Raw genomic sequence first — 27,284 nt, 5'->3', positions numbered from 1 at the left:
ACTCTTATCCCCTTTGCCTTTGTACAATTTCACTTTGCAAGCATTCCGCCAATCCTCAGGCACCTCACCATGAATCATACATATATTAAATAACCTTACCAACCACTCAACAATACAGTCACCCCCTTTATATATATATATATATATATATATATATATATATATATATATATATATATATATATATATATATATATATATATATATATATATATATATATACATCTACATTCACTGAGAACCAATCACTTTCCTCTCTTCCTACACGTACACATGCCTTACATCCTCGATAAAAACTTTTCACTGCTTCCAACAACTTTCCTCCCACACCATATATTCTTAATACCTTCCACAGAGCATCTCTATCAACTCTATCATATGCCTTCTCAAGATCCATAAATGCTACATACAAATCCATTTGCTTTTCTAAGTATTTCTCACATACATTCTTCAAAGCAAACACCTGATCCACACATCCTCTACCACTTCTGAAACCACACTGCTCTTCCCCAATCTGATGCTCTGTACATGCCTTCACCCTCTCAATCAATACCCTCCCATATAATTTACCTGGAATACTCAACAAACTTATACCTTAATAATTTGAGCACTCACTCTTATCCCCTTTGCCTCTGTACAATGGCACTATGCACGCATTCCGCCAATCCTCAGGCACCTCACCATGAGTCATACATACATTAGATAACCTTACCAACCAGTCAACAATACAGTCACCCCCTTTTTTAATAAATTCCACTGCAATACCATCCAAACCTGCTGCCTTGCCGGCTTTCATCTTCCGCAAAGCTTTCACTACCTCTTCTTGGTTCTCAGTGATTGTAGGTTTGCGGCAGGGGTGTATGATGTCTCCATGGTTGTTTAATTTGTTTATGGATGGGGTTGTTAGGGAGGTAAATGCAAGAGTTTTGGAAAGAGGGGCAAGTATGAAGTCTGTTGGGGATTAGAGAGCTTGGGAAGTGAGTCAGTTGTTCTTCGCTGATGATACAGCGCTGGTGGCTGATTCATGTGAGAAACTGCAGAAGCTGTTGACTAAGTTTGGTAAAGTGTGTGGAAGAAGAAAGTTAAGAGTAAATGTGAATAAGAGCAAGGTTATTAGGTACAGTAGGGTTGAGGGTCAAGTCAATTGGGAGGTGAGTTTGAATGGAGAAAAACTGGAGGAAGTGAAGTGTTTTAGATATCTGGGAGTGGATCTGGCAGCGGATGGAACCATGGAAGCGGAAGTGGATCATAGGGTGGGGGAGGGGGCGAAAATTCTGGGAGCCTTGAAGAATGTGTGGAAGTCGAGAACATTATCTCGGAAAGCAAAAATGGGTATGTTTGAAGGAATAGTGGTTCCAACAATGTTGTATGGTTGCGAGGCGTGGGCTATGGATAGAGTTGTGCGCAGGAGGATGGATGTGCTGGAAATGAGATGTTTGAGGACAATGTGTGGTGTGAGGTGGTTTGATCGAGTGAGTAACGTAAGGGTAAGAGAGATGTGTGGAAATAAAAAGAGCGTGGTTGAGAGAGCAGAAGAGGGTGTTTTGAAGTGGTTTGGGCACATGGAGAGGATGAGTGAGGAAAGATTGACCAAGAGGATATATGTGTCGGAGGTGGAGGGAACAAGGAGAAGAGGGAGACCAAATTGGAGGTGGAAAGATGGAGTGAAAAAGATTTTGTGTGATCGGGGCCTGAACATGCAGGAGGGTGAGAGGAGGGCAAGGAATAGAGTGAATTGGAGCGATGTGGTATACCGGGGTTGACGTGCTGTCAGTGGATTGAATCAAGGCATGGAAAGCTGTGTAGGTATGTATATTTGCGTGTGTGGACGTATGTATATACATGTGTATGGGGGGGTTGGGCCATTTCTTTCGTCTGTTTCCTTGCGCTACCTCGCAAACGCGGAAGACAGCGACAAAGTATAATAAAATAAATAAATAATATATATATATATATATATATATATATATATATAAATATATATATATATATATATATATATATATATATATATATATATATATATATATACGTTGACATGTATAGGTATGTATATGTGCGTGTGTGGACGTGTATGTATATACATATGTATGTGTGTTGGTTGGGCCATTCTTTCTTTTGTTTCCTTGCGCCACCTCGTTAACGCTCCCAGAACCTTCGCCCCCTTCCCCACTCTGTGACTCACTTCTGCTTCCATTGTTCCATTTGCTGCTAAAGCCACTCCTAGATATCTAAAACACTTCTTTTCCTCCAGTTTTTCTCCATTTAAACTTACCTCCCAATTAATTTGTCCCTCAACCCCAATGAACCTAATGACCTTGCTCTTATTCATATTTACTCAGCTTTCTTCTTTCACCCACACACATGTACGTATTCATACTTGCTTTTCTTCATCCCTGGGGATAGGGGAGTTAGAATACTTCCCACATATTCTCCACATGTTGTAGAAGGCGACTAGGGGGTGTGGGGGCTGGAAACCCTCCCCTACTTTTATTTCAATTTCTAAAAGGAGAAACAGAATAATGATAGTTATTTTTTTGAGTTGTCCTTTTTTTTCATAGTTTTATGAAAATTCCACACCTGTATTCATCAATCATTGTGAAGTTCAATAATTGGAGGAGTGAAGGCTGTTGATATAGGTCTGTCAATGTTGAATGTGGAAGTTAGAAGTTCATGTGTGAGCTCATGATGTCCCCTATTTCTCTACCCCATTGATCCTCCCCCGTTTTTTTTACTTGATTGTTAACTTGATAAAAGATGAAATGCATGTATGAAGAGGAAAAAAAAAGTTGTTAGAGATGCTGAAGCTAATATAAAAGTAGAATAGAAATATAAGTATTCCCTGGGGATAGGGGAGAAAGAATACTTCCCACGTATTCCCTGCGTGTCGTAGAAGGCGACTAAAAGGGGAGGGAGCGGGGGGCTGGAAATCCTCCCCTCTCGTTTTTTTTTTTTAATTTTCCAAAAGAAGGAACAGAGAATTGGGCCAGGTGAGGGTATTCCCTCAAAGGCCCAGTCCTCTGTTCTTAACGCTACCTCGCTAATGCGGGAAATGGCAAATAGTTTGAAAGAAATATCATACAAACCTCCAGTAGCCAGGATCGAACTCAGGACCCCTGTGCAAGAGGCGTGAGTGCTAACCGCTAGCGGGTATACTCACGCCCCTTGCACAAGGGTCTCGGGTTCGATCCTGGCTGTTGGAGGTTGGTATGTTCTATGAAGGTGCGCGTTCCTATGCAGTTTGTTCGTGTATATATATATATATAAATATATATATATATATATATATATATATATATATATATATATATATATATATATATATATGTATATATGTTATCATATATATATATATATATATATATATATATATATATATATATATATATATATATATATATATATGTATATATATATATATATAATAACAACTAAAAGTTTGCATGAGGAGAATTTCTATTTCTGGTTTGTAACGGTGTGTTTTCGAGTAACTGAAAAATATGAGAAACAATATGAGAATATAGAATTAGAAGACAGAGAAAAGCAAACCCCTACTCTTCTTTCTTAGTCTTTATATCATATCTTTTGCTCCATATGGGAGATGAACATCAGAGGAACTTATGTAGATCTATTTAGACAAATCTTTTATTACACAATCTTGTATTGACTATAATTACTTTATGATAAGTCTAAGTTTGATGAGGTGCAAAAATAGTAATGAACACTTATTTCCTCGGGGAGACAGACGTCAGAACATGTTACAGGAAATGATCCTCTTTACATATGGATAGATCTGCCTTTGCCAGTGTGACAGACATGATGTACCTGGTTGAATTTCCTGAGGTCTGCCCTCGGTTCCAAAGCTGCTGCTTCCCTGTTCTCCTTAACACGCCTGACTATCACCTTTTCTGTCCAGTAGTTTATGATGCCGGCATCTTCTAGGCGAGACACCAGTTGAATAAAACGCAGATAGAATGGGGCTCCTTTCCTGCACAATATAGTTCAACACACATAAAAAATGTCAATGAAACAAATCTGGTATACAAAATGGCACAACAACAGAAATAATCCTCTTAACGTACTACACTGTAGAATCATTAGAGTGAATTGTTTTACACTTTATTATATAATCATGTGAGGGTAGTGAGGAGAGCTTGTAGATCTGTATGAAAAAATCTAAAAATATGGGTTCATCATCACGCCCACCCCGCCTCCCCCTCGAGGGGCTCAATAACTGAAAAATTAGGAATTAAAAGCGCACATTTATAGAGAAATGATATAAAACTGAAAATATATTCATGTTTAGATGTGGTTAGGAAAATTCCATAGAAAGATACTTAGATAAAGTATTTCTAGAAGCAAATGAACAACTCCATCAGCCCTCAAGAAAATTGAATATATATATATATATATATATATATATATATCATTTTTAGTGCGAGTGCAAACTATCTTGAAAAATCGCTTAACATTCAATTGCCATATTTTCCAGCCATAGGTGGTATGATGTTTTAGATACAATTAGATATTGTTAAAAGTTTACTATTTCAAGAACTTACGTAATCCATGAATGATGAAAACTCTCCATTATTTCAGTTATCTTGTATTTATCCCAAATGAAGAAGTTTCCCGGTAAATGGTTATTGTCAACGTCTATCAAGCACAGAACATTATTTCCTCATAGATACTAATAATTATTCATGTGTTCGTTATCCGCATGCCTCATGTCGATCACATGACAAGTAATGATTGCTGGGATTTCACTGGCTAACCAGCAAAGGCACAGTCCATCTCTCAGTAACATTTGAGTGATCTTATAGAGGAACGATGTCATATGTTTATATTCATCAGTGAAATAGCATGCCACAGTACTAGGCAAGCAACTATATGCCTTATATTTGGTCAACCAGAACTAATGAAACTAACTGAAGATTTGATGAAAACTTGTCAGTTGGAGGAAAATAAAGCATTATTCTCAACTTCAAAAGAACCAGTATTTACAGGTATTTATGATGTAGTTACTAACTACCACTTCCTATTGTATTAAAAAAGGCGTATGCATGATATGATCAATAATTATCACTCAAGATATAAGACACTTTTATATCACTATGAAGAGAGATAATATACGGTCTCTTATCAAGTGAAGCTCAATGAATTTCAGAACCGTGCAAAAGCGTTCTTTGATATTGCTGCTTGTAAATGTTCAGATTTGAGCTCGTGTAACTCTCCAGCTATTTAAAAAGTTCCTAGAAATGAACATGAATTTCTGGTTCATCAAATTTGGGTCAGAGAGAAAGATGACAATTGGAGATGTAGACCGTCAAGAAAGCTTGAGGATTAGAAAAAAGTTTGAACTAGAAAATAACGATAAACATAAACAAGATGTTCAATAAGACCATCCATCATCCTCTCTTGTAGTTTTTCCTTCATCATAATCTCCTCTAGTTCTTCCTTCATATTCATCTCTTGTAGTTCTTCCTTCATTATCATCTCTTGTAGTTCCTCTTTCATCATCATCTCTTGTAGTTCTTCCTTCGTCTTCATCTCTTGTAGTTCTACCTTCATCATCATCTCTTGTAGTTCTCCCTGCATCATCATCTCTTGTAGTTCTTCCTTCATCATCATCTCTTGTAGTTCTTCCTCCATCATCATCTCTTGTAGTTCTTCCTTCATCATCATCTCTTGCAGTTCTTCCTTCATCATTCTGTCTTATAGTTCTTCCTTTGTCTTCATCTCTTGTAGTTCTTCCTTCATCTTCATCTCCTGTAGTTCCTCCTTCATCATCATTTCTTGTAGTTCTTCCCTCATCTTCATCTCTTATAGTTCTTCCTTCATCATCATCTCTTGTAGTTTTTCATTCATCATCACCTCTTGTAGTTTTTCCTTTATCGTCATCTCTTGTAGTTTTTCCTTTATCATTATCTCTTGCAGATCTTCCTTCATCTTCATCTCGTAGTTCTTCTTTCATCATCATCTCTTGTAGCTCTTCATTCGTCTTCATCTCTTGTAGTTCTTCCTTGTAGTTCTTCCTTCATCATCATCTCTTGTAGTTCTTCGTTCATCATCATCTCTTGTAGTTCTTCCTTCACCATCATCTCTTGAAGTTCTTCCTTCATCATCATCTCTTGAGTTCTTCCTTCAGCATCATCTCTTGTACTTCTTCCTTCATCATCATTACTTGTAGTTCTTCCTTCATCATCATCTCTTGTAGTTCTTACTTCACCATCATCTCTTGTAGTTCTTCCTTCATCATCATCTCTAGTAGTTCTTCCTTCATCATCATCTCTTGTAGTTCTTCCTTCATCATCATATCCTGTAGTTCCTCCTTCATCATCATCATCTCTTGTAGTTCTTCCTTCATCATCATCTCTTGTAGTTCTTCCTTCATCATCATCTCTTATAGTTCTTCTTTCATCATCATCTCTTGTAGTTCTTCCTTCATCATCATCTCTTGTAGTTCCTCCTTCATCATCATTACCTGTAATTCTTCCTTCATCATCATCTCTTGTAGTTCTTCCTTCATTATCATCTCTTGTAGCTCTTCCTTCATCATCATCTCTTGTAGTTCTTCCTTCATCATCATCTCTTGTAGTTCTTCCTTCATCATCATCTCTTGTAGTTCTTCCTTCATCATCATCTCTTGTAGTTTTTCCTTCATCATCATCTCTTGTAGTTCTTCCTTCACCATTATCTCTTGTAGTTCTTCCTTCATCATCATCTCTTGTAGTTCTTTCGTCACCATAATCTCTTGTAGTTTTCCCTTCATCATCATCTCTTGTAGTTCTTCCTTCATCATCATCTCTTGTAGTTCCTCCTTCATCATCATATCTTGTAGTTCTTCCTTCATCATCATCTCTTGTAGTTCTTCCTTCATCATCATCCCTTGTAGTTCTTCCTTCATCATTATCTCTTGTAGTTCTTCTTTCATCATCATCATTTCTTGTAGTTCTTCCTTCATCATCATCTCTTGTAGTTCTTCTTTCATCTTCATCATTTCTTGTAGTTCTTCCTTCATCATCATCCCTTGTAGTTCTTCCTTCATTATTATCTCTTGTAGTTCTTCTTTCATCATCATCATCCCTTGTAGTTCTTCCTTTATCTTCATCTCTTGTAGTTCTTCCTTCGTCTTCAGAATCAGAGAGAAAGTCAAATGAACCATCAGAAACAGAGTTACCTCCTCCTTATGCAAAGAAGAATTTTACTAAAAAGAACTGACTTTTAATTCCTCAGCAGTAGCACGCACTTTGACAGAGCAGGTGTATCAGACCGGGCAGTTGCAACTATATCCAGTTCACTACTGCAGGATATAGATAAAACTGATGAAAGCAATAGCAGTATTATTGACAGAAGGAAATTCTCCGTGAAAGGCAAAAACCACACAGTGAAAGTCAACAGTGCATTGAGATGGACACAACTAATCCTTTTGCCATTTAATTTGATGGCCGCAAGGATAAAACTATTTTAATGGAACATAAAGGCAACAAATTGTCAAAACCCGTTTTAAATGAAAAGTATATTTTTCTTCTACGAGATCCATGATCAAAGTTCATCAACCATGTTACTCCAAATTCCAGTAATGGCTGTGATATTGCCAGAAATGCAAGTTTTCTTATTTCATTAGATGTTGATTTAATATATTCTCGAGCAACTGGGTGCGATGTCACTGTTGTCAAATACAACAAAATATTGGCAAGCCATTATTTGCCAGCTTCATGCTAATGAATTGCCTTTAAGACATCTGATGGTCCAATTGACTGGATTGACACTCATCACCATCAGAATTATGAAACTCCTTACATTTTCTTTGCTATCTTCTGCAATACACATGTTTACACGTTTCCTGTGAGATATTAATCGCGTGTTTTCTCTTTACAGATTTTCAAAATTTACTCATAGATGTTCTTTATTAGTTTCTTTAGGTTACTTATATGCTTCTATTTTAGATAACAGACACTTCTATATTCAGCATTCCGCCGTCTCGTCTCCACTTCGGAAAAAGACTGTAAAGAGCACAATGGCATATGTGTCCCGTCTGCAATTCTGAAACATTTACGGAAACTTTCTCCAGCTGCGTTTACATTGTTTTCATTGACAAAATAATCCTAGAGTTACATGTAAAGATCGTTGCTATAATCAAGCTGTGCAAGTCTAAACTCTGGCATTTTTTTCGAAACTATCATGTTGACCATCGTTACATGCGGGACGTAAACTTACTTCAAAAGTAACTTGTCGGTGACCACTTGTACTTTCCTCCAACTTCAGCGTTATTAAAGAATCTCATTTGTAGCCGCAACTAAATGTGATATGTTCTTGTCGCAACTACATTTTTCACTGTATACCAGATAAGTTACAGCTCGTTCCAAGAACTATTGTAAAGGCGCACCCCACATATAGATATAGATATCTCCTACTGTGATCACAACAGCATTCGTTGCAAATTTCTGCAAATTGATCATCACAGATTTCGTCTAATTTTGGTGAGTACCTTACGCAGCCTATCCTGAATTTCTACAAAAATGAAGCTACAACAACTTCAGGATATGATTAACATGAGCTTCAATAAAGAGGAAGACACCGCCACCTACTTCATTTTCCTTGTCACTGTTTAGAAGTAGCCTGGAAATACGTATTCAGCGAGAAGATTTACCCTGGAATTACGTATTCAAGGAGAAGGTTTACCATAGAAATACGTATTCAGCGAAAAGGATTACCCTGGAAATGCGTATTCAGCGAGAAGGTTCACCCTGGATATACATATTCAGCGAGAAGGTTTACCCTGGAAATAAGTATTCCGCGAGAAGGTTTACCTTAGAAATACGTATTCAGCGAGAAGGTTTGCCTTAGAAATACGTATTCAACGGGAAGGTTTACCTTGGAAATACGTACTCAGCTAGAAGGTTTACCCTGGAAATAAATGTTCGGCGAAATTTACCCAGAAAATACGTATTCAACGAGAAGGTTTGCCTTTGAAATAAGTACTCAGCAAGAAGGTTTACCCTGTAAATACGTATTCAGTGAGAAGGTTTACCCTGGAAAGTCGAATTCAGCAAGAAGGTTTACCCAGGAAATGCGTATTCAGCGAGAAGTTTACCGTGGAAATAGATATTCAGCGAGAGGGCTTACCGAGGAAATAAGTATTTAGCGAAAAGGTTTACCCTGGAAATAGGTATTCAGCAAGAAGGCTTACCTTGAAATGCGTATTCAGCGAGAAGGATTGCCTGGAAATGCGTATTCAGCGAGATTTTCCCTGGAAATCTGTATTCAGCGAAAAGATATACCCAGGAAATATGTATTCAGCGAGAAGGTCTACCCAGGAAATACGTATTCAGCGAGGTCTGCCGTGGAAAGTCATATTCAGTGAGATTTACCTTGGAAATACGTATTCAGCGAGAAGGTTTACCCTGTGAATACGTATTAAGCGAGAAGGGTTACCCTGGAAATACCAGGGAAATACGTATTTAGTGAGAAGGTTTACCCGTGAAATTCATATTCAGTGAAAAGCTTTACCCAGGAAATACGCAATCAGCGAGAAAGTTTCCCTGGAAATGCGTATTCAGCGAGATTTACCCTGGAAATCCGTATTCAGCGAAAAGATTTACCTAGGACATACGTATTCAGAGAGAAGGTTTTAACAAGGAAATACGTATTCAGCCAGGTCTACCCTGAAAATTCATATTCAGCAAAAAGATTTACCCTGGAAATACGTATTCAGCGAGAAGGTTTACCCTGGAAATATGTATTTAGCGGGGAGGGTTACCCTGGAAATATGTATTCAACGAGAAGCTTTACCCTGGAAATACGTATTCATCAAGAAAGTTTACCTTGGAAATGCGTATTCAGTGAGGTTTACCCTGGAAACACGAATATAGGGATGAGGTTTACCCTTGAAATACATATTCAGCGAGAAGGTTTACCCTAGAAATACGTATTAAGCGAGAAGGTTTATCCTGGAAATACGTATTCAGCGAGGTTTACCCTAGAAATACGTAATCAATGAGGTTTACCCAGGAAACACGTATTCAGCAAGAAGGTTTACCCTGGAAATACGTTTTGGCGAGAAAGTTTTCCCGGAAATACTTATTCAGCGAGAAGATTTACCCTGGAAATAGGGATTCAGCGAAAAGATTAACCCTGGATATAAGTATTCAGCGAGAATGTTTACCCTGGAAATATGTATGCAGCTAAAAAATTTACCCTGGAAATACGTATTTAGTGAGGAGGATTACCCTGGATATACGTGTTCAACGATGGTTACCCTGGATATACGCATTCACCGAGAAGGCTTACCATGGAAATGCGTATTCAGCAAAAAGTTTTCCTGGAAATACGTATTGAACGACAAGGTTTACCATGGATATACGTATTCAGCAAGATTTACTCTGGAAATACGTAATGAGCGAGAAAGTTTACCCTTGAAATATTTATTGAGTAGGAAGGATTACCCTAGAAATACGTATTCAGAAAAAAGATTCACCCTGGAAATACGCATTCAACGAAGAGGTTTACCATGGAAAAACGTACTTTGCACGAAAATTTACCCTGGAAATAGGAATTCAACAAGAAGATTTAACCTGGAAATATGTGTCCAGCGAGATGGTTTACACTGGATTTACGTATTCAGCGAGAAAGTTTAGCCAGGAAATGCATATTCAAGGACATATCTATCCTGGATATAAGCATTCAGGGGGTAGGTTTACCTATGAAATACGTATTCAGCTAGAAGGTTTACCCTGGAAATACGTATTGAGCGAGATTTACCTTGAAAATACACATCAGCGAGAAGGTTTATCCTGGATATACTTATTCAGCGAAAATGTCAAACCTGGAAATGGCTACTCAGTAAGAAAGTTTACTTGGAAATACGTATTAAGTAAGAAGGTTTACCGTTCAAATTTGTACTCAGCGAGAGCCCTTAACCTGCAAATACATATTTACCGAGAAGGTTTACCGAAGAAATACGTATTCAGCAAGATTTACCCTAGAAATACGTACTCAGAGAAGAGGTTTACTTTAGCAATACGTATTCAGCGAGAAGGTTTACCCTAGAAATAGATGTTCAGCGAGATTTGCCCCAAAATACGTATTCAGCGAGAAGGTTTGCCTTTGAAATAAGTATTCAGCGAGAAGGTTTACCTGTAAATACGTATTTATTGAGAAGTTATACCCTAGAAATTCGAATTCAGCAAGAAGGTTTACCCTGAAAATGCGTATTCAGAGAGAAGTATACAATGGAAATCCGTATTCAGCGAAAAGATTTACCCAGGAAACACGTATTCAGCGAAAAGGCTTACCCAGGAAATACCTATTCAGCGAGGTCTACCCAGGATATTCACATTCAGCGAGAAGATTTACCCTGGAAATACGTATTCAACGGGAAGGTTTACCCTGGAAATACGTATTTATCGAGAAGGATTACATTGGGAAATACCCGGAGAATACGTATTTAGTGAAAAGGTTTACCAGGGAAATCCATATTTGGTGAAAAGCTTTACCCAGAAAATACGTAATCACCGAGAAGGTTTCCCTGGAATTGCGCATTCAGCGAGAATTACCCAGGAAATTCGTATTCAACAAAAAGGTTTACCCAGAAAATACATATTCAGCGAGAAGGTTTACCCAGGATATACGTATTCATCGAGGTCTACCCTGAAAATTCATTTTTTTTTTTTTTTGCTTTGTCGCTGTCTCCCGCGTTTGCGAGGTAGCGCAAGGAAACAGACGAAAAGATTTACCCTGAAAATACATATTCAGCGAGAAGGCTTGCCCTGGAAAAACGTATTTAGCAAGAAGGTTTATCCTGGAAATATGTATTCAATGAGAAGGTTTACCCTGGAAATACGTATTCATCAAGAATGTTTACCCTGGAAATCCGTAGTGAGTGAAGTTTGCCTTGGAAACACGTATTCAAGGAGAAGGTATACCTTGGAAATACGTATTCAACGAGAAGGTTTTCTTTGAAAATACGTATTCAAAGAGATATCCCCGGAAATAGGTATTCAGCGAAAAGGTTTACAATAGAACTACGTATTTAGCGAGAAGGTTTACCCCAGAAATACGTATTCAGCGAGAAGGTTTATCCTGGAAATACATATTCAGTGAGAAGGGTTACCCTGGAAATATGTATTCAACGAGAAGGGTTATCCTGGAAATACATATCTTGCGAGAATGTTTACCCTGGAAATACGTAATCAATAAGGTTTACCCAGGAAACACGTATTCAGCAAGAAGGTTTACCCTGGAAATACGTTTTAGCGAGAAGGTTAACCACGAAATACGTATTCAGCGAGAAGATTTGCCCTGGAAATAGGGATTCAGCGAAAAGGTTAACCCTGGATATAAGTATTCAGCGAGAAGATTCACCCTGGAAATATGTATTCAGCGAGGATTACCCTGTAAATATGTGTCCAGCGAAAAGATTTACCGTGGAAATACGTATTCAGTGAGAAGGATTATCGTGGATATACGTATTCACTGAGATGGTTTACCATGGAAATGCGTATTCAGCGAAATGTTTTCCCTGGAAATACGTATTGAAGGACATGGTTTACCTTGGAAATACGTATTCAGCAAGAAGATTTACCCTGGAAATGCGTAACCAGCGAGAAAGTTTATTCTGAGAATACGTATTGAGTGGAAGGGTTACCATAGAAATACGTATTCAGAAAGATTTACCCAGGAAATACGCATTCAACGTAGAGGTTTATAATGGAAAAGCGTATTTTGCGCGAAGGTTTACCCTGGAAATAGGAATTCAACGAGAAAGTTTAACCTGGAAATATGTATTCAGCGAGAAGGTATACACTGGATTTACGTATTCAGCGAGAAAGTTTGCCCAGGAAATGTGTATTCAGCGAGAATTTCATCCTGGAAATATGCATTCGGGGAGTAGAATTACTTATGAAATACGTATTCAGCCAGAAGGTTTACCCTGGAAATACGAATTCAGCGAGAATATTTACCTTGGAAATACATATTCAGCGAGGTTTATCCTAGAAATACTTATTCAGCGAAAATGTCTAACCTGGAAATAGCTACTCAGCAAGAAGGTTTACTTGGAAATACGTATTCAGTGAGAAGGGTTACCGTGGAAATTCGTACTCAGCGAGAACGCTCAAACTGGAAATAAATATTTACCGAGGAGGTTTACCGAAGAAATACGTATTCAGCAAGAAAGTTTATCCTAGAAATACGTATTCAGGGAGAAGGTTTACCCTGCAAATAAAAGTTCAGCGAGATTTACCCAGAAAATACGTAATCAGCGAGAAGGTTTGCCTTGGAAATAAGTATTCAGTGAAAAGGTTTATCCTGAAAATAAGTATTCAGTGAGAAGATTTAGCCTGGAGAGTTGAATTTAGCAACAGGGTTTATCCTGGAAATGCTTATTCGTAGAAAAGTTTACATTCGAAATAAATATTCAGCGATAGGGGTTACCCAGGAAATACATATTTAGGGAGGTTTACCCTGGAAATAGATATTCAGCAAGAAGGTTTACCTTAGAAATACTTATTCAGTGAGACGGTTTCCCTGGAATTGCGTATTCAGCGAGATTCACCCAGGAAATCCTCATTCAGCGAAAAGATTTATCCAAGAAATACATACTTAGCGAGAAGGTTTACCCAGGAAAGACGTATTCAGCGAGGTCTACCCTAAAAATTCATATTCAGTGAGAAGAGTTACCCTGGATATACGTATTCAGCGACAAGATTTACCTTGGGAATACATATTTAGCGAGAAGGGTTACCCTGGGAAATACCCGGGAAATACGTATTTAGCGAGAAGGTTTACCCGGGAAATTCATATTCAGTGAAAAGCTTTACCCAGGAAAAATGTAATCAGCAAGAAGGTTTCCCTAGAAATGCGTATTCAGCGAGATTTACCCTGGAAATGCGTATTCAGCGAGAATTACCCTAGAAATCCATATTCAACAAAAAGATTTACCCAGAAAATACATATTCAGCGAGAGGGTTTACCCAGGATATACGTATTCATCGAGGTCTACCCTGAAAATTCATATTCAGCGACAAGATTTACCCTGGAAATACGTATTCAGTGAGGTTTACCCTGGAAAAACGTATTAACTAGAAAGGTTACCCTTGGACCTACCCGGAAAATACGTATTTACCCGGGAAATTCATATTCAGTAAAAAGCTTACATAATCAGCGAAGTTTCCGTGGAAATGCGTATTCAGCGAGATTTACCGTGGAATCCCGTATTTAGTAAAAATATTTACCCAGGAAATACGCATTCAGCGAGGTTTACCCAGGAAATACGTATTCATCAAGGTCTATCCTGGCAATTCATATTCAGTGAGATTTACCCTGGAAATATGTATTCAGCTAGGTTAACTCTGGAAATACGTATTCAACGAGAAATGTTACCCTAAAAATATGTATTCAACAAGAAGGATTACCCTGAAAATAAGTATTCAGTGAGTTTTACTCTGGAAACACGTATTCAAGGAGAAGGTTTACCCTTGAAATACGTATTCAGCGAGAAGGTTTTTCCGTGAAAATACGTATTCAAACAGATTTACCCTGGAAATAGGTATTCAGCGAAAAGGTTTACAATTGAAATACATATTTAGGAAGATGTTTTATCCTAGAAGTACGTATTCAGCGAGAAGGTTTATCCTGGAAATACGTGTTCATGGAGAAGGGTTGTCCTAGAAATATGTATTCAGCGAGAAGGGTTATCCTGGAAATACGTATCTAGCGAGAAGGTTTACCCTGGAAATACGTTTTAGCGAGGTTTTCCTAAAAATATGTGTTCAGCGAGAAGATTTACCCTGGAAATAGGGATTCAGCGAAAAGGATAACCCTGGATATAAGTATTCAGCGAGAAGGTTTACCCTGGAAATACGTATTCAGCGAGAAGGATTACCCTGGAAATATCTATTCAGCGAAAAGATTTACCCTGGAAATACGCATTCAGTGAGAAGGATTACCCTAGATATACTCATTCAGCGATGGTTACCCTGGATTTACGCATTCACTGTGAAGGTTTACCATGGAAATGCATATTCAGCGAAATGTGTTCCCTTCAAATACGCATTGAACGACATGCTTTACCTTGGAAATACGTATTCAGTAAGAAGATTTACCCTGGAAATGCGTAATCACCGAGAAAGTTTACCCTGGAAATACGTATTGAATTGGAAGGTTTACCCTACAAATACGTATTCAGAAAAAAGATTTACCGTGGAAATACGCATTCAACGAAGAGGTTTACCATGGAAAGGCGTATTTTGCACAAAGGTTTATCCTGGAAATAGGAATTCAACGAGAAGGTTTAACCTGGAAATATGTATTCAGCGAGAAGGTGTACACTGGATTTACGCATTAAGCGAGAAAGTTTAGCCAGGAAATCGTATTCAACGAGAATTGTATCCTAGAAATAAGCATTCAGGGAGTAGAATTACTTATGAAATACGTATTCAGCGAGAAGGTTTACCCTGGAAATACGTATTCAGCGAGATCATTCAACTTGAAAATACGTATTCAGCGTGAAGGTTTATTCTGGAAATACGTATTCAGCGAAAATGTCTAACCTGGAAATAGCTACTCAGCAAGAAAGTTTACTTGGAAATACGTATTCAGTGAGAATGTTTACCGTGGAAATTCGTACTCAGCGAGAACGCTTAGACTTGAAATACATATTTACCAAGAAGGTTTACCGAAGAAATACGTATTCAGCAACAAGGTTTACAATAGAAATACGTATTCAGGGAGAAGGTTTACCCTGGAAATACGTATTCAGCGAAAAAGTTTACCTTGGAAATAAATGTTCAGCAAAATTTACCCAAAAAATACGTATCCAGTGAAAAGGTTTGACTTGGCAATAAGTTTTCAGCGAGAAGGTTTACCCTGTGAATGAATATTCAGTGAAAAGGTTTAACCTGGAGAGTCGATTTCAGCAAGGTTTACCCTGGGAATGCGTATATAGCGAAATGTTTACACTGGATATAGATATTCAGCGAGAGGATTTACCCAGGAAAAACATAATTAGGCAGAAGGTTTACCCTGGAAATAGGTATTCAGCAAGAGGGTTTACCTTGGAAATACGTATTCACTGAGAGGGTGTCCTTGGAAATGCGTATTCAACGAGATTTACCCTGGAAATCCTTATTTAGCGAAATACTGAAATACATAGCGAGGTTTACCCTGAAATACGTATTCAGCGAAAGTCTAACCCTGATAGTATTCAGCAAGAATACTTACTCTGTAAATACGTATTCAGCGAGAGGCTTAACCTGGAAATACGTATTTAGCGAGAAGGTTACCCGAAATACTGAATACGTATTAGGAGAACGTTTACCCTAGGAAATATATTCATGAGAAAGGATTACTCTGGAAATACGTATTCAGCGACAAGGTTTACCCTGGAAATACGTATTCAGTAAGGTTTACCCTGGAAACACGTATTCAGGGAAAAGGTTTACCCTGGAAATACGTATTCAGCGAGAAGTTTCTCCCTGAAAATACGTATTCAAAGATTACCCTGAAATAGGTTCATCAAAAGTTTATATAGAAATACGTATTAGGAAAGTTTACCTTGAAATACGTATTCAGGAAGAAGGTTACCTGGAATACGTATTCAGGAGAAGGTTATCCTGAAAAGTTTATTCAGCGAGAAGGGTTATCCTGGAAGTACTTATTTAGTTAGAAGGTTTATCCTAGACATACGTAATCAATGAGGTTTACCCAGGATACATGTGTTCAGCGATAAGGTTTACCCTGGAAATACTTTTAGCGAGGATTTCCCGATAATACGTATTCAGCGAGATGTACCCCGAAATAGGGATTCAGCGAAAAGGTTAACCCTGGATATAAGTATTCAGCGAGAAGGTTCACCCTGGAAATACGTATTCATCGAGAAGGATTACCCTGGAAATATGTATTCAGCGAAAAGATTTAACCTGGAAATAAGTATTTAGTGCGAAGGATTACCCTGGATATACGTATTCAGCGATGGTTACCCTGGATATATGTATTCACCGAAGTTTACCATGGAAATGCGTATTCAGCGAGAAGTTCTCCCTGGAAATACGTATTGAACGACAAGGTTTACCATGGATATACGTATTCAGTAAGATTCACCCTGGAAATACGTAATCAGCAAGAAAGTTTACCCTTGAAATACGTGTTGAGTAGGATAGTTTACCTTAGAAAACGTATTCAGAAAGGGAATTTACCCTGGAAATACGCATTCAATGAAGAGGTTTACCATGACAAAACGTTTTTTGCCGAAGGTTTACCATGGAAATAGGAATTCAATGAGAAGATTTAACCTGGAAATATGTATTCAGCGTGAAGGTTTACACTGGATTTACATATTCAGCGAGAAAGTTTAGTCAGGAAATGCGTATTCAGAGAGAGTTTTTTGCTGAAAAAAGCATTCAAGTAGTAGGTTTACCTATGAAATACGTATTCAGCGAGAAGGTTCACCCTCGAAATACGTATTCAACGAGAACATATACCTTGGAAATACATATTCAGCGAGAAGGTTTATCCTGGGAATACTTATTCAGCGAAAATGTCTAACCTAGATACGGCTACTCAGCAAGAAATTTACTTGGAAATACGTATTCAATGATAAGGTTTACCGTGTAAATTCGTACTCAGCGAGTACCCTTAACCTGCAAATACATATTTACCGAGAAGATTTACCGAAGAAATACGTATTCAGCAAGGTTTAGCCAGGAAATACGTATTCAGGGAAGAGGTTTACCCTAAAAATACTTATTCAGCTAGATGATTACCCTGGAAATAAATGTTCAGCGAGATTTACCTAAAAAAAATACGTGTTGAATCGGGTGATTTGCCTTTGAAATAAGTACTCAGCAAGAAGATTTACCCTGTAAATACGTATCTAGTGAGAAGGTTTAACCTGGAAAGTCGAATTCAGCAAGAAGGCTTATCCTGGAACTGCGTATTCAGCGAGAAGTATATCCTGGAAATAAATATTCAGCGATAGGGCTTACCCAGGAAATACGTATATAGGGAGAAAGTCTACCCTGGAAATAGGTAATCAGCAAGAAGGTTTACCTTTTGAATACGCATTCACTGAGAAGGTTTCCCAGGAAATGCGTATTCAGCGAGATTTACCCTGGAAATCCCTATTCAGCGAAAAGATTTACCCAGGAAATACGTATTCAGGGAGAGGGTTTACCCAGGAAATACGTATTCAGCGAGGTCTACCCTGGAAATTCATATTCAGCGAGAAGATCTACCCTGGATATAAGTAATCAGCGAGAAAGATTACCCTTGAAATACGTATTGAGTGGGATAGTTTACCCTAGAAATACGTATTCAGAAAGAGGATTTACCCTTGAAATACACATTTAACGAAGAGGTTTACCATGACAAAACGTTTTTTGCGCGAAGGTTTACCATGGAAATAGGAATTCAACGAGAAGGTTTAACCTGGAAATATGTATTCAGCGAGAAGGTTTACACTGGATTTACGTATTCAGCGAGAAAGTTTAGTCACGAAATGCGTATTCAGGGAGAGTTTTAAGCTGGAAAAAAGCATTCAGGTAGTAGGTTTACCTATGAAATACGTATTCAGCGAGAAAGTTTAACCTCGAAATACGTATTCAGCGAGAACATTTACCTTGGAAATACATATCCAGCGAGAAGGTTCATCCTGGAAATACTTATTCAGCGAAAATGTCTAACCTAGAAATAGCTACTCAGCAAGAAATTTACTTGGAAATACGTATTCAGTGGGAAGGTTCACCGTGTAGATTCGTACTCAGTGAGTACCTTAACCTGCAAATACATATTTACCGAGGAGGTTTACTGAAGAAATACGTATTCAGCAAGAAGGTTTACCCAGGAAATACGTATTCAGAGAAGAGGTCTACCCTAGAAATACGTATTCAGCTAGATGATTACCCTGGAAATAAATGTTCAGCGTGATTTACCCCCAAAAATACGTATTGAGCGGGTAGGTTTGCCTTTGAAATAAGTACTCAGCGAAATACGAATTTAGCGAGAAGGTTCACCTGGAAATACACACACAGTGATAAGGTTTTTCCCGGAAATCCTTATTCAGCAAGATTTACAATGACACTCCGTATTCAGCGAGAAGGGTTACCCTGGAAACACGTATTGAGCGAAAATGGTTTAGACTGGAAATACGTCTTCAGCAAGAAGCTATGCTTTGGAAATACGTATGCAATAAGAATATTTCCCTGAAAATACGTATTCAGCGAGAGGGCTTATCTAAGAAATATGTATTCAGCGAAAAGGTTTACCTTAGTAATACTTATATAGCGAGAAGACTTACCCTAGAAATACGTATTTAGCGAGATCTATCTTGGAAATACTTATTCAGCGGGAAGGTTTACCCTGGAAAGACCTATTTAGCGAGAAGGTTTACTTGGAAAAACGTATTCAGCGAGAATATCTATCTTGGAAATTCGAGTTTAGCCAAAAGGCTTGGCCTGGAAATACAAATTTACCGAGAAGGTTTACCCAAGAAATACGTATTCAGCGATAAGGTTTACCCTGGAAATACGTATTAACGGAAAAGGTTTATCTTGGAAGTACGTAGTCAGGGAGGTTTACCCTGGAAATACGTATACAAAGAGATATTACCCTGAAATAAAATATTCAGCGAGAAGGTTTACCCTGGATGTACATATTTTTCGAGAAGGTTTACCCTGGAAATTCGCATTCAAGGAGAACGTTTATCCTCTTAATACGTATTCAGCAAGAAGATTTAACCTGGAGATGCGCATTCAGCGAGAAGGTTTATCCGAGAAAAAGGTATTAAGCGAGAAGGTTTTCCCTGTATATGCATGTTCAGCGAGAAGATTGCCCCAGCGAGAAAATTTACCCTGGAAATACGTATTCAGCGAGATTTTCCCTGGAAATACGTATTCAGCGAGGAGGTTTACCCTGGATACACGTATTCAGCGAGAAGGTTTACCCTGGAAATAGGTATTCAGAGAGAAGGTTTACTCTGTATAAAGGCATTCGGCGAGAAAATTGCCCTGGAAATATGAATTCAGCGAGAAAGTTTACCCTGAAAATACGTATTCAGCGACAAGATTCACCCTGAAAATATGCCTTTATCGAAGAGGTCTACCCAGGAAAGAAGCATTCAGCGAAAAGGTTTATCCTGGAAATACGTATCTAGTGGGAAGGTTTACCCTAGAAATACGTATCCACGGAAATGGTTTACACAGCAAATACTTATTTAGGGAGAAGGTTTAGCTTGGAAATACGTATTTATCCCTGGGGACAGGGGAGAAAGAATACTTCCCACGTATTCCCTGCGTGTCGTAGAAGGCGACTAAAAGGGGAGGGAGCGGGGGTCTGGAAATCCTCCCCTCTCGTTTTTTTTTAAATTTTCCAAAAGAAGGAACAGAGAATTGGGCCAGGTGAGGGTATTCCCTCAAAGGCCCAGTCCTCTGTTCTTAACGCTACCTCGCTAATGCGGGAAATGGCGAATAGATTGAAAGAAAGAAAGAAACGTATTCAACAAGAGGATTTTAATGGAAATACATTTCAAGCGAGAGGGTTTGACCTAGATGGAAATACGTATTCAGCGAGAAGGTGTACCTTGGATATGTGTATTCAGCAAGAAGTGTTACCCTGGAAATACGTATTCAGCAAGACGGGTTACCCTGGAAATACGTATTCAGCAAGAATGTTTCACCTGGATATATGTATTCAGCAAAAAGGTTTAACCTGGAAATACGTGTTCAGCGAGAAGGTTTACTCTTGAAATATGCATTCAGGAAATATGTATACAGCGAGATATTTACCCTGAAATAAAATTTTCAGCGAGAAGGTTTACCCTGGATATACGTATTTAGCGAGGCTTACCCTAGAAATTCGTATTCAGGGAGAACGTTTACCCTCTTAATATGTATTCAGCGAGAGGGTTTACCCTAGAGATGATTTTCCCTGTAAATACGAATTCAGCGAGAGGGTTTACCCTGGAAATACGCATTCAGCGAGAAGGTTTACCCTGGAAATAGGTATTCAGAAAGAAGGTCTACCATGGATATACGTATTCAACGAGAAGATTGTCCCTGAAATATTTATTCAGTGAGAAAGTTTACCCTGGAAATTCGTATTCAGCGAGAAGGTTTACCCAGGAAATATGCATTCATCGAAGAGGTTTACCCAGGAAAGAAGTATTCTGCGAAAAGGATAATCCTGAAAATACGTATTTTGTGAAAAGGTATACCCTGAAAATACGTATACCGGGAGAAGATTTACCCTGGAAATATGTATTCAGCGAAAAGTTTTACACTAGAAATAATTATTCAAGGAGAAGGTTTAGCTTGGAAATACATATTTAGTGAGAAGTTTTACTCTTGAAATACGTATTCAGCAAGAAGATTTTTCATGGAAATACGTATTAAGCGAGAGGGTTTCACCTAGATATACTTAAGCAGCGAGAAAGTTTACCTTAGATATATGTATTCAGCGAGAACGGTTACCCTAGAGATACGTATTGAGCAAGAATGTTTTTCCTGGGTATAAGTATTCGGCAAAAAGGTTTACCCTGGAAATACGTGTTCAGCGAGAAGCTTTACCGTGGAAATAGGTATTCAGAAAGAAGGTCTACCGGGTTTACTCTTAAATATGCATTCAGTGAGAAGGTTCACCCTGAAAATACGTGTTCAGTGAGAAGGGTTACCATGGAAATTCGTATTCAGCGAAGTTTACCCTGGAAATGCGTATTGAGCGAGAAAGATGACCCTGGAAATACGTATTCAGCAAGAAGGTTTTCCCTAGAAATAAGTATTCATCTAGAAATGCGTGTTCACCGAGAAGATTTACTCTAGATATATGTATTCAGCGAGAGGGGTTACTCTGGAAATACGTATTCAGCAAGAAGGTTTTCCTGGATATACGTATTTGGCGAGAAGGTTTACTTTGAAAATACGTCTTCAGCGAGAGGGTTTACTCTTGAAATATACATTCAATGAGAAGGTTTACCCTGAAAATACGCATTCACTGAGAAGGTTTACCTTGGAAATTCGTTTTCAGTGAGGTTTACCCTGGAAATACGTAATCAGTGAGGTTTACCTTGGAAATACGTATACAGCGAGATATTTACCCTGAAATTAAATATTCAGCGAGAAGGTTTACCAAGAATGTACGTATTTAGCGAGAAGGTTCACCAAAGAAATTCGTATTCAGCGAAAAGGTTTATCCTGTAAATACGTATTAAGTGACAAGGTTTACCCTGGATATACCTATTCAGGCAGAAGATTTACCCTGAAAATATGTATTCAGCGAATGTTTTACACTGGAAATACTTATTCAGCGATAAGGTTTAGGTTGGAGATGCGTATTTAGCGAGAAGATTTGCTCTGGAAATACGTAATCAGTGAGAAGATTTTTCCTGGAAATGCGTATTAAGCGTGATGGTTTAACCTAGAAATACATGTTCACCGTAAATATTCACCCTGGATATATGTATTCAGTGAGAAGGGTTACCCTGGAAATACTTATTCAGCAAGAAGGTTTACCCTGCAAATACTTATTCAGCAAGAAGGTTTACCCTGCAAATACTTATTCAGCAAGAAGATTTTCCCTGGATATACGTATTCGACGAGAAGGTTTACCCTGGAAATACGTGTTGAACGAGAAGGTTTACTTCTGAAATATGCATTCAGCGAGAAGGTTTGCCATGGAAATTCGTATTCAGCGAGGTTTACCCTGGAAAAACCTATTCAACGAGGATTACCCTGGAAATAGGTATTCTCAGCAAGGTTTTCCCTGTTAATGCTTATTCAGCGAGAAGGTTTACCATGAAAATACGTACTCAGCGAGGTTAACTTTGGAATACGAATTCAGCAAGAAGGTTCACTTGGAAATACGTATACAGCGATAAGGTTTTTCCTGGAAATCCTTATTCAGCGAGATTTACCCTGACACTTCGTATTAAGTGAGAAGGGTTACCCTGGAAACACGTATTGAGCGAAAAGGTTTAGACTGGAAATACGTCTTCAGCAAGAAGCTATGCTTTGGAAATACGTATGCAATTAGAATATTTCCCTGAAAATACGTATTCAGCGATATTTACACTTAAAGTAAATATTCAACGAAAAGGCTTACCCTGGATATACGTATTCAGCGAGAAGGTTTACCGTGGAAATTCATATTCAGGGAGAACGTTTACCCTCTTTTAAGTATTCAGCGAGAAGGTTTACCCTGGAGATGCGTATTCAGCGAGATGACTTTTCCTAGAAATACATATTCATCAAGAAGGTTCACCTGTAAATACGTATACAGCGAGAAGTTTTTCCCTGGAAATACGTATTCAGCGAGAAGGTTCACCTGTAAATACGTATACAGCGAGAAGCATTCAGCGACCCTGGAAACATATTGATCGAAAAGGTTTAGACTTCAAATACGTATTCAGCAAGAAGATATAATCTGGAAATACGTATTCAGCGAGAAGGTTTACCCTGTAAATGCGAATTCAGCGTGAAGTTTACTCTGGAAATAAGAATTCAGCGGGAAGGTTTAACCAGGATATACGTATTCAGCGAGAAGAATTATCATAGAATGACGTATTCAGCGAGAAGATTTACCCTGGAAATACATTTTCAATGACAAGGTTTACCTAGTGATACGTATTCAGCGAGAAATTTACCATGGAAATGCGTATTCAGCGGGAAGGATTACCCTGTAAATGCCTATTCACCGAGTTTACTATGGAAGTAGGAATTCAGTGAGAAATTTTACCTAAGAAATACGTATTCATCGAGAAGTTCTACCCTGGAAATACGTATTCAGAAAGAAGGCTTTCCCTGGAAATACGTGTTCAGCGACAAAGTTTATCTAGAAATGCCTATTCAGCGAAAGAGTTTGCCCTGGAAATACGTATTTTGCGAGAAGGTTTATCCTGTCAATACGTATTCAGCGAGAACATTTTTCCTATATATACGTATTCAGCAGGAAGATTTACCCAGGGAATACGTAGTCAGTGAGAATGCTTACCCTGAATACGTATTCAGTGAGAAGATTTACGATGGAATTATATAATCAGCGAAAAGGGTTACTTCGTAAATACGTGTTCAATGAGAAGGTTTACTCTGGAAATGCTTATTCAGCGAGGTTTACCCGAGAAATACGTATTTAGCGAAAAGTATACCCTGGAAATGCGTATTTATTGAGAAGGTTTACCCCATAAATATTTCTTCAGCTAGAAGTTTACTCTGGAAAAAGAGTTCAGGGAGAAGGTTTAAGCAGGATATCCTTATTCAACGAGAAGGTTATTATTGAAATACGTATTCAGCGAGAAGGTTTACGGTGCAAATACGTATTCATCAAGTTATAAGTTGAAATACGTATTCATCGATAAGTATACCCTAGAAATGCGTATTCAGCGAGAATGTTTTCCCTGTAAATGCCTATTCAGCAAGAAGTTTACTCTGGAAATAAGAATTCAGTGAGAAAGTTTACCCAGGAAATACGTATTCTGCGAGGTTTACCCTCGAAATTCGTATTCCACGAGCAGGGTAAATACATATTTAGCGAAAAGTTTTACCCTGGAAATACGTATTCAACAAGGTTTACCTGGGAATACGTATTTAGCGAGAAGGTTTACCCTTGAAATACGAATTTAGCGATGTTTACCATGGAAATGCATATTCAGCGAGAAGGTATACCCTGGAAATGAGTATTCAGCGCGAAAATTTACCCTGGAAATACGTATTTTGCATGAAGGTTTGCCCTGAAGATTCGTATTCATCGAGAAGTTTTACAATGGAAGTACGAATTCAGCGAAAGGGCTTACCCTGAAAATACGTATTAACGAGAAGATTTACTCTGAAAGTACGTATTCATCGAGTAGGTTTACCCTGGAAATACGTATTTAGCAAGGTTTACCCTGGAAATATGTATTCAGCGAGAAGATTTACCCTGAAGATACGTATTTTTCGAATAGATTTACCTTGGAAATACGTATTCAGCGAGACAGCTTTCCCTGGAAGTACATATTTAACGATAAGGTTCGCCCTAGAAATACGTAGTCCGCGAAACGTTTACCCTGGAAATGCGTATTCAGCGAGAATGAATACCCTGTAAATGCGAGTTCAGCGAGACGTTTACTCTGAAAGTAAGAATTCAGCGAGAAGGTTCTACCAGATATACGTATTCAGCGAGAATTACCACAGCTATTTTACTCTGGCAATAGGAGTTCAGTGAGAAGTCTTACCTGGAAAATACGTATTCAGGGAGAAGCTTTACTCTGGAAATACGTATTCAGCGAGAAGGTTTACCCTGAAAATACGTATTAAGCGATAAGGTTTACCTAGAAATACCTATTAAGCGAGAAGGTTTGCCCTGGAAACACGTATTCAGCGAAATTTTTACCATGTCAATACGCATTCAGCAAGAACATTTACCCAATGAATACGCATTCAACCGGAAGATTTACCTAGGTAATACGTATTGAGCGAAAATGTTTATCCTGGAAATACGTATTCAGTGAGATATACCCTGGATTACATAATCAGCGAAAAGGGCTACTTCGTAAATACGTATTTAACGAAGTTTAATCTAGAAATGCGTATTCAGCGAGTTTTACCCTAGAAATACGTATTCAGCGAAAAATATATCCTGGAAAAGCGCATTTAGCGAGAAGGTTTACCCTGTAAATACTTATTCAGCTAGAAGTTTACTCTAGTAATTAAAAATGCAGTATATTCGTATTCAGCGAGAAGGTTTACTATAGAAATATGTATTCAGCGAGATGGTTTACCCTGGTAATAAGCATTCAACAAGGTTGACCTGGAAATACGTATTCATCGAGAAATATACCCTATAAATGTGAATTCAGCGAGAATGTTTACCCTGTAAATGCCTATTCAGCGAGAAGTATACTCTGGAAATAAGAATTCAGTGAGAAGGTTTACCTAGGAAGTACTAATTCAGCGAGAAGGTTAACCTGAAAAAACGTATTCCGCGAGTAGGGTTTACCCTGGAAAAACGTATTCAGCGAAAAGGTTTACCCTGGAAATACGTAGTCAACGAGAAAGTTTACCTGGAAATATGCATTTAGCGAGAAATACGTATTCAGCGAGATTTACCATGAAAATATGTATTCAGCGAAAAGGTTTACCCTGGAAATGCGTATTCAACGAGAAGATTTACCCTGGAAATACATATTTTGCAAGAAGGTTTACCCTGAAGATACGTATTTATCGAGTAGTTTTACACTGGAAGTCTGTATTCAGCGTAAAAGTTTACCCTGAAAATACGTATTCAGCGAGAAGATTTACTCTGAAGATACGTATTCATAGAGTAGGTTTACCTGGAAATACGTATTTCGCGATGTTTAACCTGGAAATATGCATTCAGCGAGAAGGTTTACCCTGAAGATACGTATTCATAGAGTAGGTTGACCCTAGAAATGTGTATCCAGCGAGCAGAGTTTATTCTGGAAAAACGTATTCAGAAAGAATGTTTACCCTGGAAATATGTATTCATCGAGGTTTACCATGGAAATACGTATTCTGCAACAGATTTACCTGTTAATACTTATTCAACGAGAAGGTTTACCCTGGAAAATATTTTTGACTGAGATGTTTAATCTGGAAATACGTATAAGTATTTTTTTTTTTTTTTTTCTAATTTTCCAAAAGAAGGAACAGAGAAGGGGACCAGGTGAGGGTATTCCCTCAAAGGTCCAGTCCTCTGTTCTTAACGCTACCTCGCAAATGCGGGAAATGGCGAATAGTTTGAAAGAAAAGAAAAAGACGTATCTAGCCATAAGGTTTTCCCTGAAAATACGTATTTAGCAAGAAGATATACCCTTGAAATACGTATTTAGCGAGAAGCTTTATTCTGGATATACACATTCGAGAAAGTTTACCCTTCAAATACGATTGTGCGAAAAGGATTTCCCTACGAATACGTGTTCACCGAGAAGTTTTACCCTGGAAATAAATATTCAGCTAGAAGGTTTATCGTGGTATTACGTATTCAACAACAAAGTTTACCTGGAAATACGTATCCAGCGATCAGAGTTTATCCTGGAAAAACATATTCAGCGAGAAGGTTTACCCTGGAAATACGTATCCACCGTGAAGGTTTACCATGGATATACGTATTCTGCGACATGATTTACCTGTTAATACATATCTAAAGAGAAGGTTTCCCCTGGAAATAATTTTTGACTGAGAAGTTTTACTCTAGAAATACGCATTTAGCCTTAAGGTTTTCCATAAAAATACTTATTCAGCGAGAACGCTTACCTGGAATTAAGTATTTAGCGTATTCAGCGAGAATGCTTCCCCTGG

At 38.2% G+C, this 27,284-nt stretch overlaps 1 protein-coding gene across 1 annotated transcript in view; it reads right to left on the bottom strand.

The window, feature by feature from the left end:
* Positions 1-27,284, bottom strand: part of LOC139759408 (glutamate receptor ionotropic, delta-1-like) — a 471,351-nt gene that overhangs the window by 143,408 nt on the left and 300,659 nt on the right. Inside the window, exon 9 of the mRNA XM_071681492.1 lies at positions 3,826-3,988. Coding sequence (XP_071537593.1) covers positions 3,826-3,988 — 163 coding nt within the window. The remainder of the gene's footprint in view (positions 1-3,825; positions 3,989-27,284) is intronic.

This window comes from Panulirus ornatus, chromosome 33 (genome assembly GCF_036320965.1).
Source record: "Panulirus ornatus isolate Po-2019 chromosome 33, ASM3632096v1, whole genome shotgun sequence".
Lineage (NCBI taxonomy): Eukaryota > Metazoa > Arthropoda > Malacostraca > Decapoda > Palinuridae > Panulirus > Panulirus ornatus.
This window is presented reverse-complemented; position numbering and strand designations above follow the sequence as displayed.